Source organism: Melozone crissalis, unplaced genomic scaffold (assembly GCF_028551555.1).
Source record: "Melozone crissalis strain CALT ecotype California unplaced genomic scaffold, PUWL_Pcris_2 ptg000013l_1, whole genome shotgun sequence".
Lineage (NCBI taxonomy): Eukaryota > Metazoa > Chordata > Aves > Passeriformes > Passerellidae > Melozone > Melozone crissalis.
Window position 1 is genome coordinate 13,305,965 of NW_026535791.1, and position 19,465 is coordinate 13,325,429.

General features: G+C 39.7%; 1 protein-coding gene across 1 annotated transcript in view; it reads right to left on the bottom strand.

Moving 5' to 3' along the window:
* Positions 1-19,465, bottom strand: part of RB1 (RB transcriptional corepressor 1) — a 70,094-nt gene continuing 50,629 nt past the window's right edge. The window contains exons 18-27 of the mRNA XM_054271804.1: positions 6,286-6,404; positions 5,715-5,863; positions 4,913-5,058; positions 4,260-4,364; positions 3,180-3,293; positions 2,929-3,095; positions 2,029-2,059; positions 1,561-1,706; positions 1,267-1,316; positions 1-286 (exon numbers count right to left, since the gene is read on the bottom strand). Of these exons, the coding sequence (XP_054127779.1) occupies positions 213-286; positions 1,267-1,316; positions 1,561-1,706; positions 2,029-2,059; positions 2,929-3,095; positions 3,180-3,293; positions 4,260-4,364; positions 4,913-5,058; positions 5,715-5,863; positions 6,286-6,404 (1,101 nt within the window). The 3' untranslated portion in view covers positions 1-212. The remainder of the gene's footprint in view (positions 287-1,266; positions 1,317-1,560; positions 1,707-2,028; positions 2,060-2,928; positions 3,096-3,179; positions 3,294-4,259; positions 4,365-4,912; positions 5,059-5,714; positions 5,864-6,285; positions 6,405-19,465) is intronic.

Genomic DNA, 19,465 nt, shown 5'->3' on the forward strand with positions numbered 1-19,465 from the left:
TATATAAATTAAATTCAGTGGCTTACATTGTATATATGCTACATCATTAGGCAAAATATAATGGAAAACATTTAACAATTTAAAAGTACAAATGTTTTCAACTAGCAGTTTGGAACTGAAAGCAACTAAAAAGCAATTCTATTAACGAAGGCTGTAAAACAAAAACAATCTTAAGAGAGCTGGCAGTGCAGCCCCTGGTCCTGAGAAGAATCTCACTTATCTTCAGTGGCTGAGGTATCATTTCCATCATTCAGCTTCTGCTTTTGCATTCTTGTTCGAGTAGATGCTACAAGAAAACCCAACAAAGAAAAAGAATGAAATATTTCTTCATAATTACTTTGGACTGATTATTGGAAAAATTTGTAATGACACAAGAAATAGAAGTACATTATTCTATTGTAAACAAACCAAATCCCTCATTATAGGATGAACACCTGATTTTGCACTGTTTCAGCCATTCTTGCTCAATCTTACAGATCTTATGAAATTCCTTCCACCTGTTCACTCCAGTTCTCATTGTCTCTGTCCCCTCACTGTGTCCATTTCCACCCTCCAGGCGGGCAGATGGTCCATGTCACATCAGGAATCTCGCCAGGCAGAGGCCGTGGGCTGAGCAGTGCCCACGTCCCAGAGACAGCCTGCCCAGGAATGCCTTTTCCCCTCAGTGGCACACACCAACACTATTGGACACAAGACAGAGCTCTCCTTCTTAACCCCTACCATAAATCAACACTGAAACATTTTCCCTACCTTAAAACAGAGGTGCCTGGATCCACACTCATACCTATCTTGATGAGCAGTGTAAGAGTTTTTAATGGGCAAATCTGCTCAGCTGCAGAGCTCAGATTCTCAGAGAGTGAGAATGCCTGGCCAGGCCAAGTGTGCTCCTTCTCACAAGTGGAAAATACAACTCAGACATGGGGGTGGGGCTGTTTTGCTTTTTATGAGCTAGATTTGAATTTCATTTCAAAACAGAAAAGTGATGCCATAAGATCTGAAAGAAATGCTGACCCACAGCAGAAGAAAAAGCAGTCTCACACATTTCCCTATAAAAGCAAAGCAACAAAAAACCTACATACGCTTTTCCTGTGTACATAAATTTCCATTTTGTAATCTACATTTTCAAGATTATATGCAGGAAGTACAAAAGCTAAGCAAATTATCCAGATCACATCAGTGTTGAACAATGTTTTCATCTGAGTGGGCCCAAGCACTCTTATCCAAGGCACTCAGGGCTCTACAGATTATGAGAAAAGTAACACTCACTCATTTCTGCAAGCTTTTGTTGGAACTTGGACTCCTGGGGTAGGTGTTTGCTACAGAAAGAAAGCATAAGATTAAGTTAACTTTTTACCTTCATAACCTAAGCTTTAAATAAAGAGAGTCACTTTTTGACATCAAAGCATGTAACTGAGGAGCTTCATGCTTCCACTTCTCATTTGATTCAGCTGCTAAAGCTCACAAATTAACACGAGAGAGGGTATCAGGAGGAAGTTAGGATGAAGGCCCTGAGACCCCAATACATGCCAGATCTCTGAAAAGCCCAGGGCAATCTCTCACCTTCCATCTGCCTCGTCCGTCCCCTCTATGTCGAAGCGCAGCCTCTTCAGTGGCTTCGGGGCAGCAGCTCCCACATCTGCACTGCGCTTCAGCTGCCCCTCACTGTTGCACAACATCTGGTTGATTTTTTGGAACTTTTCAGAAGTCTGAAGTGACAAGAAAACAGGGAAAGAATTGCCAATAAATCCTGAAACCACTCCAACTTTCCAGATGATCCAAAAAAATTAGGAGTTCTTAAAACTCTGGAGTTTTAAGGACCCTTATCTTGTGCCAAAGCCACTAAAATAAAATGCAACACATTTTGAAGGTGAAGTCTAGATATTTGAAAGGAGTTACCAGAACTTCCCTATAATTACTTTAGTAAATCAGGTACACTCATTGGTCTGCTCTAGAGATGTGAGCAGGCTACCCCATTCCTCCAAAAGTTACATGCATTTAAGACCAGGCATCAAAGATGTTAAAACTCACCCCAAATGATTCTCCAATGGACACCAAAATTCTGCCAAATGAAGAAGAGAAGTTTAAGCTCCATTTAACAATGACAGAAGCATTCACTAACTTGCACAGGTTAGCACAAGGCATTAACAAGGTCTCTTCCTCTCTCTGTGTTAACAGTGCAAATCCACACTGTGCTTTACTGTGTTGAGACATTTCTCTTTGAGCCACTGAATGCTCAATCACCAAATGAACTGAATCACACAGATAGACATGAAATTATGGCTTGAAAGAATCAGAGGCCCCCAGAGTCTGTCCTGTATCAGAAAGAAAAGCCTTCAGTGCTGGGTACCCAGAAAATCATCCTCTCATCTCTACCTTCAGGTGTCTGCTAATCAAAGTCATGCAGGACTTCAACCTAAAGTACACAATAACATTTAAACTTCTGTGCACAGTGGGACTCACTTGATCCTAGTCTAAAAAGCCACTGGAAACTGGTAAATTTACTGTCATCCTCATCTGCTAAGAGCCAGTAACCAACAGTTTGAAATGTTCTGTTCAGCCAGCTAAACAAACATTTTGTTGCAAAAAAGTATTTTCTCTTTAAAGGAGCTGACAAAGCTCATCTGTGTTTTTCAGGAGTGTGATGCAGGGTCAAAGCCAACAACATTTATAGCAACCAGGTCAGGAAACTCTTCTTTGGTGGGGGGGGGGAAAAAAAAAAGAGGAAAAAACCAACAAAAAACCTCCTTGAGCACAACAGAAAAGCACTGAATTATGAATAAAGATTCCAAATACAGGATAAAAACTATTAATAGAAATTATATGATAGCCACAGACTACTGACAAACTAGACTGCAGTTTTTCAATTTGCTTCTACTAATATCCCCCAAATACCTAAATTTAGTCCAAAAATGCTTGTCAACAACGTACCTAGACCTTGGAGTCATCTTTGTGGGTGACTGAAACCCATCAGAGAATTTGTAGGGGCTCTTGAGAGGTGAGATGTAGATGTTATTGCCAGCAGGGACACGCCGAGGAGAGTTGGAGAACTGGTAAGGACTGCGAGGAATGTGTGGGATTGGTGACAGAGTGGGAGGCTATAAAAATAATAAAATAATTATAAGGTTTGATTGCCTATATATCTGTAGTCTGTTGAATAATGAACAGAGATAATGGCTTACCCTGCTGGAAGCATACTGCAAAATGTTTGTTTTCAGCTTCTGCATGAACACTAAGTTGTAAAAGACTATGATGGAGTCATATTGTTCTTCTCGGATAAGAACACGCTTGAAAGTCTGCATAGAGTGAGAAAATCATACACAGATTAAAAAAATACAAGGAACAAAAATTTTACATTTGACAAACTCATAAAGTCACTCAAAGTCTGTGTTATATTAAGAGCTAGGATGGCACATGAGTTGTATGCAAGCCATTGAACCTTCTCTAAACTGCTGGGATTTTTCCAAATGTGTATGAACACCAGCACCTACTTCATTATCTGGCACAGCTCCTTGGTGTGAGCACAGTTCTAACATTTTCCAAATTTAAGAACGATTTGCTTTCACACCCATGTGTCAGAAAGTCTAGACTACTGTGCATGCCTTGGAAGGCTAAAAAACTCATTACTGACCTGATGGGGATAAAATAGTTCTATAGGCTTGGAGACAGAAGTCTGGAGTTTAGCCAAGATCCACAAATACACTATGAGAAATTTTGCTACTGAGGGGATGCTACAGTTCCATTAACTGGTGAGGGTTTTTCTATAGATTTCATTACTGTGCTGTGCAAAAATTTTAGTACATTGAAGTTCCTGTGAAGGAAGGAACTTCTTCATGTTAGAATTAAGCCTGCAAATTTAATACATACACAGCTGTTTGATATATAGCCATACATCTCTATTTGCTATCAAACCATGTTTCTGTCGAAAGCTTCTGTAGAAAGTAATCTGCTTCTCTTCCCTTAATGCTCCAAGGAAGTTAGACAACTCATAAAGAAACTTGTGTTACTTTTGAAAATCTTATTAGCTCTAGACATAAATTTTTCATCTAGACTCCTAATACAGTCATAAACCATTGTTACATATTTTTCAAAAGATGGAATGAAATTTGTTTTCTGAGGAGAGTTACCAAACTATTTATGCAAGATGTTTAAGAGATATTTAGTATCAGAGTCAGTTTTCTCCTCCACAAAATGGAGATGCAGTGAAGCAGAAATTTTCCCTTTTTTTTTTATGGAGGAATAACATTTAAGAACTTCCATACCTCTTGATTTGTGTTGCAAAGCTCCTTGTATGCTGAAACTATCATTTTAAATCGAAGATCTACATTCTTTACTTTGCATATGCCATACATGGAACACATCATGATCTATTAAAGAAACAAGACAACTGAAAATTAATTCAGCTTCTTCATTTCAAGTTAAGAAATAACTTTCTTTTACTGATTGTGCTCTATAAACTAGCAGACACCTCAACTTAAAAGGAACTTTTAGAACATAAGTTAACATAATGCTACCTCTGTTTCTATGTGACAAAAACTAATTGGAGCTGATGGTACCTTCTCAAACTCCTACCATATGCTGCAATTTTAGAGTAGAATAACAAAAAAATGATCAGCCACACATATTGTCTTTGCAGAGAAAATCACTATATTTTTATGCAAATTATTAGAAATTGTGGTCAGTCTTTGTTATTTTGTAAAAAGCTCAAAATTGTATTTGAAGGTGCCATATCAAGTAATTGCCAGTGCTTAAAAAATTGAGATGACAGACTTCAGTCTAAACTAAGTCCTCCTTTCAGTGATCAAGAGATTAATAAAAACCCCAGAGTACAATTTCTAATGGCTAAGAACATACAAAGAACATTTTGTTCAGGAGAGTCTTTTTAACTTTTTAAAACTTTTTTTGTCCTTGTTACCTGGTCCAGGTGCCTGTCTCTCATTAGCTCATACTCATTTTGCAGTGTGTGCTGGAAGAGGGTCCAGATCAAGGGTTCCAGGTCAGGATGGTCGGAGAGAAGGTGAAGGAACAGGGTATGGAGTCGACGATAGGCCAGTAGATACACTTCAGAAACAAAGAAAAATAAACTGCAATTGTTCTAACAGGAGCACACAAAATGAAAGGAATGTAATGAAGGAGAGACAGCATTGTGCTGCTCACTGTCTGCAAGGAAAAAATCTACCAGACATCAAGTGAAGGTAGTAGAAGCCAGGCTCAAAATAAATGGAAAAGATTTTCATACAAGAGACAACAGACAACGTGGAAGGCCACAGCAAACACCACTGCACATGCCTATGTCAATTCAAACAAGCACCTGGAACACAAATCTGCTGAGAGTTACTAAGCAGACACAGCACAAAAGGTTCAGCAAACCCCCCAAGTGGGATAAAGATCAAGCCTGGGAAAGCACCAGCCGTGTCTGCCCAGTTGTCCAGCTTCACAGGACATCTCTGCATGGTCACTGCTGGGAAAAGGATGCTAGGACAGAAGAGCCCATATGGACATTCTTCCAGCCAGGATAGGGAGGTTTTCACTTCTAACTCACAGAGTGCACACAGGAACCACCTGCTGGCACCATTCTGCCCTTTCTTCCAGAGGTTTGCCTGGTGTTCACTACAGATTCTACAACAAACTTTTCAGAAATGCTCACTGCCAAAACTCTAAAGGGATAAAGAGCAAGAGATAACTTTGCAATGTCAGCACATGCAGGAGGAACAAACCTTTCTTGTAGAACAGAGAGAGGGAGGTAGATTTCTGCAGTTTCTGCGGTGTTTGGGGGGTCACAGCAGGTGGAACATCTGGAGGGGAAGTAGCACTTAGAGGAGGTCCAGATGCCTTCTTCTTAGGAGATTTCACAGGAGAAAGATAGCTGGAGGTTCAACATATATTAAGCATTTAACATCACAGAATGAAGAAATTTCATTATTCAATTCTATATGAATAACACTTGCAGGAACTCTTCCCTTTTCCCCATCAGAAGAAATAAATTGCTATTGTGACCTGTTATCCCCAACACCTGATACAGGGACTTGTTTATTCCTAGGCAAGTGATGTAACAGTTTACAATTACATATTTTATAGGGGTGGGGAAAAATATTTCAACAGTTGATTTAACTTTCAATGTATAATAAATATCTGCAAATACAATGGTTTACCAAAACTTAAGTACCAAGCCTAAGAAGTAGGAAAACAGAATACAGGTGGATGTGAATATTAAGGGTAATATCAATTATATTAATATTAAGGGTAATATTAATTTCACATTTCCCTAGACCTCAGGCATTCACTTACAGGTCTGCAGCAGTGTGGTTATGCTGGAAAGGTGTACTGGGAGTAGCAGTGGGTTCAGGCTGATCAGCTTGGCCTTCTCGCTCTTTCGACTGCTTGATAAGATCAAACAGAGGCGACCCCTGGAAAAATGACAGGAATCCTGCATCACACTAAGAACAGGCAACAACTCTGAATGGATTTAGTTCCTTCTCTAAAATCAACCACCAAAATGTGAACCTCAACAGAAGGCTAAAGCTTTGAAATACTTCAGAACACTCATACTTTGCAAGATGAATTTTAACCATTTAACTTTGAGCTATTAAATACATCAAATGCTTTTTTCCTGTTTCAACAGCAGTCCATTAGATATAAGTTAACTGCAGATTTGAGACAATTGTATTAGTTGTATTCTAGAGTCCCTTACTACTTCCTATTAAAGCTATTTCTGAAAAGAGGAATAATCAATACAGCAAAACAGACAAAATGTCACATTTCAAACAACACAGAACAATACTAACAAAAAATTCTCCCAACCACCCCAAAAAATCCAAAACCAAACCAACCAAACAACCAACACCCAAAACCCAAAAAACCCCACCAAAAAACATCTGAAGGAAACCTCAGCCCATTGGTGACTGGAAGTTACTGTTGTATCTGTCAATCCATTTTTGCTACAACATCTACCCAATATTTTACATTTAACAATATATAATATATAAATAATATATAAACCACAGTCACTTAACTGCACTGAGGACTATTTTGTCTCTGCAGTATCAGGTTCCAGAGCCACCTCTGGAGAGAGTTAGAGTGACTCATGGCCCAAAGCAAACCCTAATTATGATTTGAGGCAAACTACCAGTACTTTAACCAAGTCCTCTGGAATACATCAGAAATAAAGAGCTCGAGGCAGGACATGAGAGAGAAGGAGCAGAGAGAATGTAAGTGGAATGGAGGAGATTCTGGCTGAAACCACATCTGCCCTTCTGCTGACATTAGTAATAAACAGCAGTCCTGCAGAAACAAAGTCTCAGCCTGTCTGCATGTCACACACAATAGAATGATGCTGAGACAGCAAGACCACATGGGAAAGTATTTTGACACCATATTTATAAATAAATTTGAAAGAACAGGGTTGATGGCTTCTGTTTGTTTTATTTTCTTCAAAAAGCACTCATCCTTGAGCACAGTGTTGCCTCTCACCAGTGCAGCATCAGAACCCTGAAGCAACAGAGGAACATTTGAGTAGCAAATATGTGCCTTCTTGAGAGTGAGAGGTGGGGGAAGCAGTGTCCATGAAACTCAGGATTAAGTGGGCAAAACCATACATGCAACATTTTCCTCAAATGATCTTCCCAAAAGACAGCAGTAACATCTGTCAGCTCATTGCTCTGTACACAATGCACTGTCTGATGGCTCCTGGTCTGTTTGATCTTCCAAATGCACATTTTAGTTATTAAAATTCACTGGCACAGATGAAAAAATCTATAGCTATGAACAGGAGCACAGCATGCATGAAAAGCATGCAGCATCACCTGGCTAAGGCAATAAGAAATAACCTAGTAAAATTAGACTGCATTTACTAGAATTGAAACTAGCAGTAAGACATTCCTTATTTAGACTTATTCCTAAAAAAAAACCCCACCTTTTTTTAAGTGTATCAAATAAAAATTCAGAGTAACAAGATGAGAGTGACAAGATTTACAATTTTTCATACTGCAAGTTTTAAATTATGATTTTGGCAATAGTGGAGCTGTTTCATCCATAGCAGAAAAAAACCCATCAGTTAGTGATTCATAACCACATAGTTGTTTCTCCATCATTTCTCAACCAGTTCAGCTCTTGGGCTGGTTTGCATCATTTTTCCCTTCATTTAGGAGTGCACGCACATCTCACTTGTGTCCCTCAGTGCTGCCCTTGCTGGAAACACAGGCACATGACCTCCATTTCTCATTCTTCTGGCCACTTGGCCTCTTCCTTTTTTATTATTCCCACCAGCACTTCACTTTGCTCTGAGGAGCCCAAATTTGTTTCCCAGAGCAATCATTGCTGAAATATCTTGACTAAGAGTGAATCCTGCTTCATTTACATCACATTTTAGTGATTAGTGACTGGAAAAGTATTATTTTAATGAAGGAGGAAAAGAGGTTGATGAAAGGGAATGAGAGGTCTAGAAAGAGAAGCAAAAGTTACTGTTCTTGAGTTAGCACTTGAGACCAGCAGTTCCAGGTCCTCTCTCACCCCTGCTCCAATTTTGCTCACATTATTCTGAGTGTGATTCCACTAGATAAGGTATGGGGACACAGCAGTTTGTTACACACAGAAGGATCTGCCTATTTCTGCATCATTTCCACTCCTCTTCTACCTGCCAGCCTCAACAACCAGGCAACCCCCACATACGTCAACTAAACCATCAGAAAGCTAACAGAGAAAGCAAACCCAGATTTAAATCTGCTCTGCAGAGAATCACAGAGCCAGAACAAGCACTAAGAACAGACAGGGCAGCCACACCACGAAGGCTGGGAGCAGAGCAGAACACAAAGTACAAGATGCTGTGCATTTATTGACAACAACCTATTCCACAGCCTGATTAGCATGTGGAATTTCATCTGACAGGAATGTAAGAGAACTGACTGCTGCTTTCCATCAGTTAGATGGGCTACCTTCAGCAAGAGGATATTTCTGTGTAGAAACATCTACCCATAGAGCTCGAACAGCAAGATGCAGAGAGTCCCACACATCTCTTCTGGTTCCCACAAATACTAATTGATGCTGTGGTTAGAAAGCTGGCAAGACAAAGAGGGTGCTGCAAGCCACCTGGCCCCAGCAGTGCAGAGCTGCCAGCACCAGCAATGGCAGGCTGTGAGAAAGCCCATTCAGTGCACGTCCCTGGGCAAACCACAGCCTTGTCACCTGTGCTAGCTGCACAAACCTGTCAGCCGTGCGGCTGCACGAGCAGAAAGAGGTTATTTAGCTTTCACACCTGGTGACATTTAAAGCAGGTGTTTTGCTGATCACCATTTCCACCTTCCTCTCAGACTTTAGCAGCCCCCTCTGCTCTTTCCCCAGGGACCCCCACCACTCTCACAGGAACCTTTCCAAGTGCATGGCCACGCAGTTGGAGAAGTAGGTGCTGCACTGACAAGACTGATGCCTCACAAAAACCCGTGTGTGCCACAATGCAGAAACACAGAGAGAGGGGGTTTCTCAAGTGCAACTACCCCCACGCTGTAAAACTGATGGATTTAATTACAACCATGTCTCTTTTCTTTATACTTGAAAATGAAAAACGCTTCTATTCTGTGAATTCAAAGTGCATTCTGCAGCTTGCAGGGCGTTTCCAAGCTTATCAGGGCAAATTTCAGCTTCAGTCCACAATTTGGTATTCAAGAATCAAATGAGAGAAATACAACATCATTTACCAAGCAATTACCAGTCCTCTAAGTAATAATCACAGAAGAACTTTAACCCGCAGGCCCAGCTTAATTGAACAGGAATATTTATCAGGAACTCGTTTCTAAAGCCGTGTTATTCACGCTACCTTTACAAATTTCATATTGCTTTTTAAAGCTTTTAAGCAGCACTTAAGGTGAACAGGTCACCTCCAATGCATTGCTTTAACATGAAAGGAGATTTGCAATTTGTGCATTAATTTAATGCTCAGTAAGTGATTAATGTTACTAGATGCAGCCACAGAATGAATTTCAGTAATTAAGCTAAATGCTGATTTTAATTCGAGACCTTCCCTGTGATGGCTACAGAAACCTCATTTTATTAGTGCAAAAAGTGAGAAAGCAAGAAATGAAGAGTTAAAATTTCTCAGGGTCAAAAGGCTGCTGGAACCAGAATCAAGAATAAGGCTGAAGTTTGACTCAGTTCCCTCTCAAAACATCCAGGGCTAACTAACTCTCCAAGGCTAAACTGTGCATTAAGTGGGGCTTTGTTAAGAGTGGCTTTGCAGGATGCCTCCCTGCAGCAACACTTACATCACAAGCATCTGCAGTGATTTTTCCCTGTCTGAAAGCTCCTTTTATGGAAAAAACAGGCAGATTTCCTTATTTGCTACTCTTTATTTGGCTACAGTTAAACTACAGGACACACAGGTGCTTCCCTGCTTTCCAATCTTTGTATATTGGCTTTATCCCAGCTACATGTTTAATTGGACTTTGGTTTCCATGAAAATATTTTTAAAAACTCTAAATCCTTATATATGGGGAAGAACCTCCCAGGGATTTGGGTGTATCCACTGACCACAGAGGAAAAGCCCTGAGCAGCTTTACTCTAAACAGTGCTATTAGTAGTTCACTACTAAAAAAATCTGCTTTTGTCTTTGTTTTCTGTATGCTTTATGTTTTTGTTTTTGGTAATAATTTCCTAATGTATTTTCAGGTTTTAGTCATCTGTTCACATTAAATTTTAATGCAGTGTTTAGCACTTAACTATGTATATATCTCAATGCCAAGGTCCCTTGGGTGCTGGGGTTTTTTTTGCCTCGGGCTTTCTTTTTTTCTTTTGCTTGTTTTCAGATTATTAAACCAGTCAATACAACACATAATGCTAAGACATGTTCTTCTTCATAATGTTATAAAAGATGGAAGTGATTTTGTAAGGCAAAACAGAGCCAGTTTAGAACTGACAGCTTTGGAATGGAAGTGCAAGGACTGGATCAGCACCAGCTATTTCCAACCCTCTTTCCCAAGGGAAAACTGCATGCCCAGAAAGTTGGCTTTTGTTTGCAACTGTGTTTTCAGAAGATTCACATAACAATTGGTTACCAGAATTCTGAAATAATTCAGACCTGCTAAAACAAAGTAGATGTCACAGTCTATAACTGAAATAGTATTGATCATTAAAAAAAATCAATAAAATTAAGGATTGTGTCCTAATTTCACACAAGAGTTGTGTTATATAAATTATGTTCGTACTGGGGCTTGTTTTTATGAAATTTACAAAGAAAAGCATTAAAATCTACATTGTTAATAGTTTAATTCATTTAAGAATACTGGCAGATCTGCTTTTCACTCCAAACAGTGTGTGTATGTTTAATACATGTCCTATTCCTATCTGACTCACCTTGAGCATTTAAGAGCCATCCAGCTTTGTGAGGATCTCCTTTCATCTACTGATAAAGGAGTTCAAATCTCCTCCCCACAGAAGGAAAGCCAGCCTGCCACAGCCTGAATATGCATCTTACACTTCATTGCTTTAAATGATGCTGCAAATCCATTCTCCTCACAGCTCTGCAGTAATCTACCCTTCCTTGGAAGTCTCTGGAAAGACCTGGCAAATTTTGTTAGAAATCATATTTTATTTCAGAATAATCAATGCCATACTTTTCAGCCCCTCTGCTCCTAAAATTACTCTTCACCAAATGAACCCAAATTAACCAATTCTCTATGATTTAGAGCATCTCTTGGCAAAGGTCCATGGGATCCGCCTCACTCTACAAGAGCAGTACAAGAGCATCATGAAAATACCTTCCTAGCAATGCAAAAGCAATTATGTGAAAACACTTTTTAGCCATGAAGATGATAGGCCTTCTGTCAACATAGTGACTAAAACTATTGGTTATGTTCAAAAATATTACAGAAACCAGTGATAATGCTTGGCAAATAGGGAACTTCTGACACAGCTCCTGGTTTGTGGCTCTGCAACCAATCACCAGCTCAATACTGAAGGGAAAAAACAAACCCTGGTCATTACGACTGCTCCTGTTTGCCAAGCCTGTGAGGCTAACCTTTTAAAAATCACTTCAAAAGGAATTTTGAAAGACAGCCTAGAAGCAGAACTGTGTTTCTATACAACTGTTTTGTTTACACTGCCCAGGATGACCCTGGGAAGGCTGCTACTACAGGGTTTGCAGGTCCTGCACCACTTCCTTCAGCAGTTTTTCTGCTCAATTCACACAAGTGCACAGGCAGGTACACAAAGCACTACAAAATACAGCAATCCTTGCTTTTTCTGCTGAACATGATCCAAGAAAATATAATTTTAGGCTCATTTGCCACACTCTTTTTCCCCAAAACAATTGCTATGAGCATCTTCCAGAGGGATCTGTGTACTGCACTGGCAGTGCTGCTGCAGAAACAATCTGTATCTGAAGTAATTAGCAAGTTTATCATCTAGCTCCCAGGACAGCAAGGCTTCAGTATGACTAATTCTTGGACAAATCTCAAGATTTTTGGGCAAGAGCCAGAGGTCTCAAGGACAACTGAATTAATACCATTTTCCCCCCACTATCTGCACAGGAAGTTGTGAGCAATAAACCAAAGCCCACCTGATGTGAACCACTTGACTGCTGGAAATGACAATATATCAAGAGAAAAAATCTTGAGGTTGAAAATTGTTCCAACAGCTTTAAGCTGTGAAAAAACTACAGGGTGTAATGATTTTCAGCACAGGAAGTAGAGGAGAGATGTTTTAAGGGACCATTATGTTAACAAACATCAGGCAGTACTAGAAATAACAGTTTTATAGTTATTTCTATGCAGGAAAAATTCTTACACTGGGGAGCAAAATAGCACTCAAGCACTTACTTTCTTCAGAGGAACTTCTGGGTCACAAAATGCCTATCTTGGCAAAGACATCTTATTTACATAATTACTATTGCAACAATCAAATTGTCATAGTATTGCCTCACATTTTCTATCAGTTTCATTTACACAGTCTCAGTCCCCAGAAAAACAATTAAGAGCAGTTCTGGGAAATATTTTCACAAGTACAAGTGGAACCATGACAGCGAGGTGCCAGCTCTGAGACTTTCAGTCAAAGCCCAAGATTCAGTTTCAAGTTTAGTGCTCTTTCCAATTTCTCATTAGCTGGACAAATTTAGGTACAATGTACCATAAACAATTCTCTTAACAACCTAAAAGCGCTAAGTGTGCCAAGAAACTTTGTAGACAGCAGTTTTTGAAAGAGCAGGAGAATATCTTTTAGCAATGTAACCAAGGAGTCAACCAATTACAGACTGAGGAAAAGAAAATATAACAGATAACCTGCAGAGGATGTGACCAAGTTGCATGCACAGAAAGAGCAATTCCCCAGAAAAGTTAATACTAGGTAGAGGTTGTTACATGCCTTCAAACCATTAGGAGCAGACTGCTTGTGATACTTAAAAGAAACAGAGGACTAAAAATATCTTGCATTGTACTTCATATAATCTAGAAGAGAAAAATGGCACAAGTTGGAGTTCCATAAACAATATGCCATGTTTTGTAAGAAAACATTACAACATGAGCATGCAAACCATTTTATGTCATGGATTTATCAACCAATTCTGGAAAACATTTCAATATGAAGAAAAATAGATGTGACAAAAAAGAAAAACCTGAAGCTGTAACAAAACTATCCATGTCACAACGTTCTGGATAGAAACTCACCCTCTGAGGAGAGTTTTGATCTCAATTTAAGCCAATACTTGTATGACTATCACGATGAGATATCTCAAGCTCAGTTTCTGTGCCCTGGTATGAGCCCAAGGCAGACAGGACCTGGCAGCCACCCTGCTGTGCTTGGCTTCTGAAGCAGAAGCACATGCAGAGCTTCTGAGTGCTCAGTTGGCAGAATTTAAGAAGATATTTCCAACTAAGCATTTCTGCCTTACAAGCAGTTATTTGACAATCAGTCAAAATGTAGCATAATAGAGGTAAGGAAGACTGCACTGGAAATCAAATCGACAAGAGAATGTTAAAAAAGGTCTTGGGCTATTATTTAGAGTTCATTAAAAAACAAAACAAAACATTCTTCCCAAAATGAAAATAAATAACTGAATTTTCACAATGTGATACAAAATAGTATAAAAGTCACTAGAAACACCCTGAACTTTTCAATAACTTGTCTTATCAGAAAGCACTGATATCTATATATTTTTTAATGTTACACCTGTTTCATACTCACTTCTTAGTAACTGCATACATTGATGGTTTTATCAATTACTAAGTGGTTTTCCACTCTTTTCTCTCAAAGTGTTGCAGCTGATTCTGAGGGAGATCACAGAATGGGTTGGGTTGGAAGGGGCCTTAAAGGTCATCTGGTCCAACCCCCTGCCATGGGCAGGGACACCTTCCACTAGACCAGGCTGCTCAGAGCCCCATCCAGCCTGGTCTTAACACTTCCAAGGATGGGATATTCACAGCTTCTCTGAGCAACCTGTGCCAGTGCCTCCCACCCTCACAGTAAAGAACTGCCTACTGATATCTAATCTAAACCCAGCCTCTTTCAGTTCAAAGCCGTAGCACTTGTCACTACAAGCCTTTGTCTAAAGGAATAAAAGATACTAGAGAGCTTTCTACTAAAATAAAAGAAAGAAAAAGTGCTGATCTCCTTACCACCCCAGCTTTTTCCTGGTGATTCCTTCACTTCCCACCACTAACCTCAAGGGTAATTTCACTGATCTACAGCATTAGGTGGTTTCCATAACTACAAACCATAAATTTGTATAACCATATGAGATACAATGCAAGAATTACTATGTCAGCAGAATTACTAGGTCATCATTAGCTGCACATAGATCTGAAGCAGAGAAACAATTGTTAACTATTATTATCAAATGTAAGAGTATCCTTTAGCAAATGATAGGAGTCAAAAAACTATCTTACACTAAAATGTGGAATATCTGGAATATCCATATACATGGAATATACATGAAGTTATTCTGGCATCCTTTAAAAGCAGACTAAATAAACCTTAAAACAATGCAATATACCAGTTTTAATTTTTTCTAAGACCAACAAATGTAGCTGACAAAGAATGGCAAAACCAATAAAAAGGTGCAAAAAATTGTAAACAATTTATCTAATGTCTAAGTGACTGTGTGGATGTGGTAAATGCAGACCCCACTTGGACCACATCAACATCTGCAAGAAGTTTGAGCTCGCATTTCTGCAAACTAGGCCAGTACTATTTTTCAGAAAATAATGCAAGTCGTGATATTCAGTGCCTTTTCTCATGGCCACACAGGAATCTTTTATGAAGACTGATCAGTGATGGCCAGCTCAGGCTCTGGAAGAACCCACTGGAAGGTGCAACATTTCCCCTTTGGATACTTAGAGCAAAATTATGTGGGATATTCGAGAACCACAGAATGGTTAAGGTTGGAAGGGAACACAGTGGGGCATCTGGTCCAGCCTCCCTGCTCCAGCAGGGTGTTTAAAGCCCAGTGCATTCCTATTTGGATGCATTCACGGGGATCTAGGAAAACAACATTTATCTTCTTCAAGGTTTAAAATCTACAGCTACAGAAAGATAAATATCGTATTTGGTTGGGTTTTTTCCAAAACACCACAAACCAGATCCACCCTCATCCCCCCTTCACATTTGAGTAGCACCAATGCAGAAAGCTCCCTCCCCACAGGAAACCTTTGTGCTCCACATCTGTGCAGTGCGGGACCCAGACTCAGCATCCCACCTGCACCCCTTGCCCGCCCACTGGGGAACCTGAAGGCAGAACTTGGGTTGGAGGCTCGGTGCAGGACCCATGAGGGCAACCAGCTGCCTCAGAGGGGCTCTACAAAGGCCATGTCCAGAAGCACACACCCAGCTGGGGACTAAGAAGCCAAATCTTGCCAAGGCGCAGGCATCTGGGTCTTGGGCCTTCACAAAGATAATGAGGAAGCCAGGCCTCCTTTTGAAACAACATTTCAAAAGAAAGGATTTCAAAGACTGTCAAGACTTTTTGATGTCCCTTTTTTTTTTTTTTTTTTGGTGCTCAGATTCTCCTGAGTAGGGAGTGGATTTAAAATCAAGAAAATTTTATGCCCTCTGCTCTCTCTTTCCTCTGTTCAACACTTGCTCCTTTTAATAATATGACCTTGGCATACAATTAAAAACTGCACCATGTACATAGAAAGAACTCATGAAGCAATAAATCAATGACATAGGCAATACATGAAGAGTACATATCAATAAAGCAGGAAAACTGACTTAGGTGATAAGGTGAACTCAATTACTAAATGATCAAAACATGCTTCCCCCATCTTATTAAACTACAAATATCCTGCTATAAAAGACAAATGAAAAATGTGAAATCCTTCAATAACAATGTGCTTTTCCATCAAAGCTCTGCATTTTTATTGTGAGAAATTCTTGGTCATTTGTAAACAAAGCAAAACCCAAGTTCAGTGTTTCTGAGGCAGCCACGATGCTTTGCATCCTAATTTGAGAAAATTCAAGTCTTTTAATCCTAGTTTTTCTCCCTTAAATTTAAGGAAAGCTTTATCAGCTTCTTAAAAATTTTTTTTAACTTCAGTCAGACTTTTTGGAAGAAATTTCATTGAAACATATTCCTGCAGAAGCCCTACATTTTGCCAGTGTTTTCCAACAAAAGCATTTCGAACTCTCTGCTAGTACTACCAATCTGGCTGTAGCATCTTTTAGCAATTTCAAAACAGAAGCTCACCAAGCAGTGTTTTAAAAGGCATCACATGCTCATTTTAAGTCTTGATCACTCCATGAACTGTCATTGTGCATGACTTAATCAAAGTATTTCACCTCTGTTTTACTGAAGTTACAAACAACCACACTGAACTTGTTACTGTTTATTTCCTGTGGGGTAAGCAGATGCAGGAAGGTTGTGATGACCGGGCAGATATCCTTTCCTGACAAGGGATTTTCAAGTGCTGAGCTTATAGAAACCCCCCAAAAATGTTTCCCTTTACCTCTCAAGCTCCAGAGCCTGTAAAGGTCTCACATTATGCAGGCAATAATGCAATTCCAAGTTCAGTTGAATTTTACAGCTTCTCATATTTGGTCTAGAAAAAACAAACCTGAACTGAGCCATTTCTCCCCAAACTTGCCTCTCACATACTTTCACAATTAATGAGATTAAGAAGTCATAACTCTCAAAGAGCTAGGTTGCACTTGAATCAGGATAACCTGCCTGCCTCAGAAAGTACAAAGAATAAAAGCAAGACTTAAAAACACAAGCTGATCTTGAGATTTCAACACATTGCTTCTGGTAAAGAAACAGACCATTTTCACACTGGCTTAGGTATATATACTTAAGTCTATCTGTGCACCTATATACACACTCCTGACATTTCAGAGAAAGATGGACAAAGAACACATGGAAACAGTTAATTTAAAGGAGTTAAACAGTCAAATTTAAAGGAGTTATTTTGATTTGAATGCACTTTTACTCTGCTGTCTTTACTTTCACTGTAAGGAAAATGCTTTTGGTCAGTGTGGGCAGCTCCACTGCCTTCAAACATATTGGTGTCAAACTCATCTAGAAACCAAAACCCAAAGAGAGCCCACAAGTACAGCAGAACAGCAGCAAGAAGCCTTACATATAAATGATTTATTAAGAAAAGCTCATACAAGGTACATCTACTAAGATATTTCAATCCAGTAGAAATTCTGCTATGTAGATTTTGGGTTATTTTTTGGTTTTTTTTTAAGTATCCAACAGGTTCTTTATTTGTCATTCAGTAGGAATTTTCTATAGCTACTCTGAAGCATAGAAACCAATGGCTGAGCTACAGCAAAAACAAAACAGGTTTTATAATTTACTTCCAAGGAAATAAAAGGCTGCAAATTAATGAATTTCTGAGGCTAGACCCACAAATTACAATCTGAACCTGAAACCACCTCCCTGCTACCTGACTCTCTATTTTGTCCACTTTATAACTTCAGGTGATATGAGGTACCTGTAGCATATTTATTTGTCTGTGATTTTCTAACTCTCTAGACTGGTTGGCCTGAGACAATGACAACAAAAAGCAAATATCAAGAGTGAAGACGGTCGGTCCAAAGCATCCAACACCCTTAAGTCAGTAAAAAAATATTATAGCATCTTCAATGCACTCTGGATCAGATATCTGCCTAGAAAGCTGTCATCCTTTATAACTCCATCAATCTTATGTAAGAAAACATGACTATGCATACCATGTCTGCATTACCGCTCATTTTTATCCTACTTTGTGAAAAATCAGTTAGGCATACATGGCTCTCTTTTAATGCATTATAAGTATCATCATTCCAAACAGTTTACATGAAAATAAATTAGAGGGTAGTAGACCAAGAGCACAGATCTCATTCCTGAGTTTAGCTGAGGCTTTTAAACCTCACACCGCCCAACACCAGGCTAACGTCTGGCCAAGAGTCAAAACCATACAGATGTGAAAGCCTCAAAGTTGACCATTGCCACAACACTTCCAGCACAGTTTCACCACTGCCTGAAATCAGTGTAAGCACGACGGTGCTTCTCCAAGTTACACATCTGCACTTTATGCCCCATCTCTTGCTTCAGCATTAGCACAGCTCTGACTGCAAATTATGTATTTGTTAGCATTAGTTTTAAACCAAATAGCTGTCCTCATTTGCTGACTGCACATGTACACACTGCACAAGGGAAGAAGCAGAGAGGCTTAAATGGACAGTAGCCGGATTACTTTGAGCAATAGTCCACATTTAAACTGTTTAAATCAACCATAAAAAACTGTATCAGAACTCAAGGAGTTCAAAAAGTACAGAGAAAGTTAAGGGAATATTTGTGAGCAGAAGTAGGACCCTTGTGATCCTTCCACAACAACAGGTACCTCATACCTACTAAACCACCACGGACAACAGCTGAAGAAGTTTGGCAAAACCCAGAGACTCGAGGAGACTCGAGCAAGGCGTGGGCAGGACATTGTTGGCTGCACAGCACTACCTGGAACTCCCTCTACAACCTTCGTTGGAGGAGCAAAATACTACTGCAAGGATATCTCACCAGGAAACACAGCACAAAGCTTCTGTTCTCAGTGTAGTGCCTTTTTCTGAAGCTAAATACATCATCACAGAATCACAGAATGGTTTGGGTTGAAAACGATTTTAAAGATCATCTAGCTCCAAAACCCTCACCAGAGGCAGGGACACCTTTGCCTAGACCAGGTGGCTCAAAGCCCCATCTCCCTGTGGGCATGAATACTTTCACAGATGGAGCACCTTTCTCCAGAGGGCCCACTCCCTGACAGCAAAGGATAAAAATCCCTCATAACAAGAGCACTTGCTCAGTGCATGAGATGTGGGTTCCAGTCTCCCCTCTTCTGCCAGGGTCAAATGGCAGATGTCTCCCAGAAAAACACCCTGCCACTTCCAGGAAGGTTATTAACAGAGATTGAATGAAAACGGATCATTTTGCATTTGAGAACATCACTCCATTTCTCCAAGACTGCAGCAGAAAAAGTTTTAATTGTCACTTGAGAAGCACGACCTTTGTCCA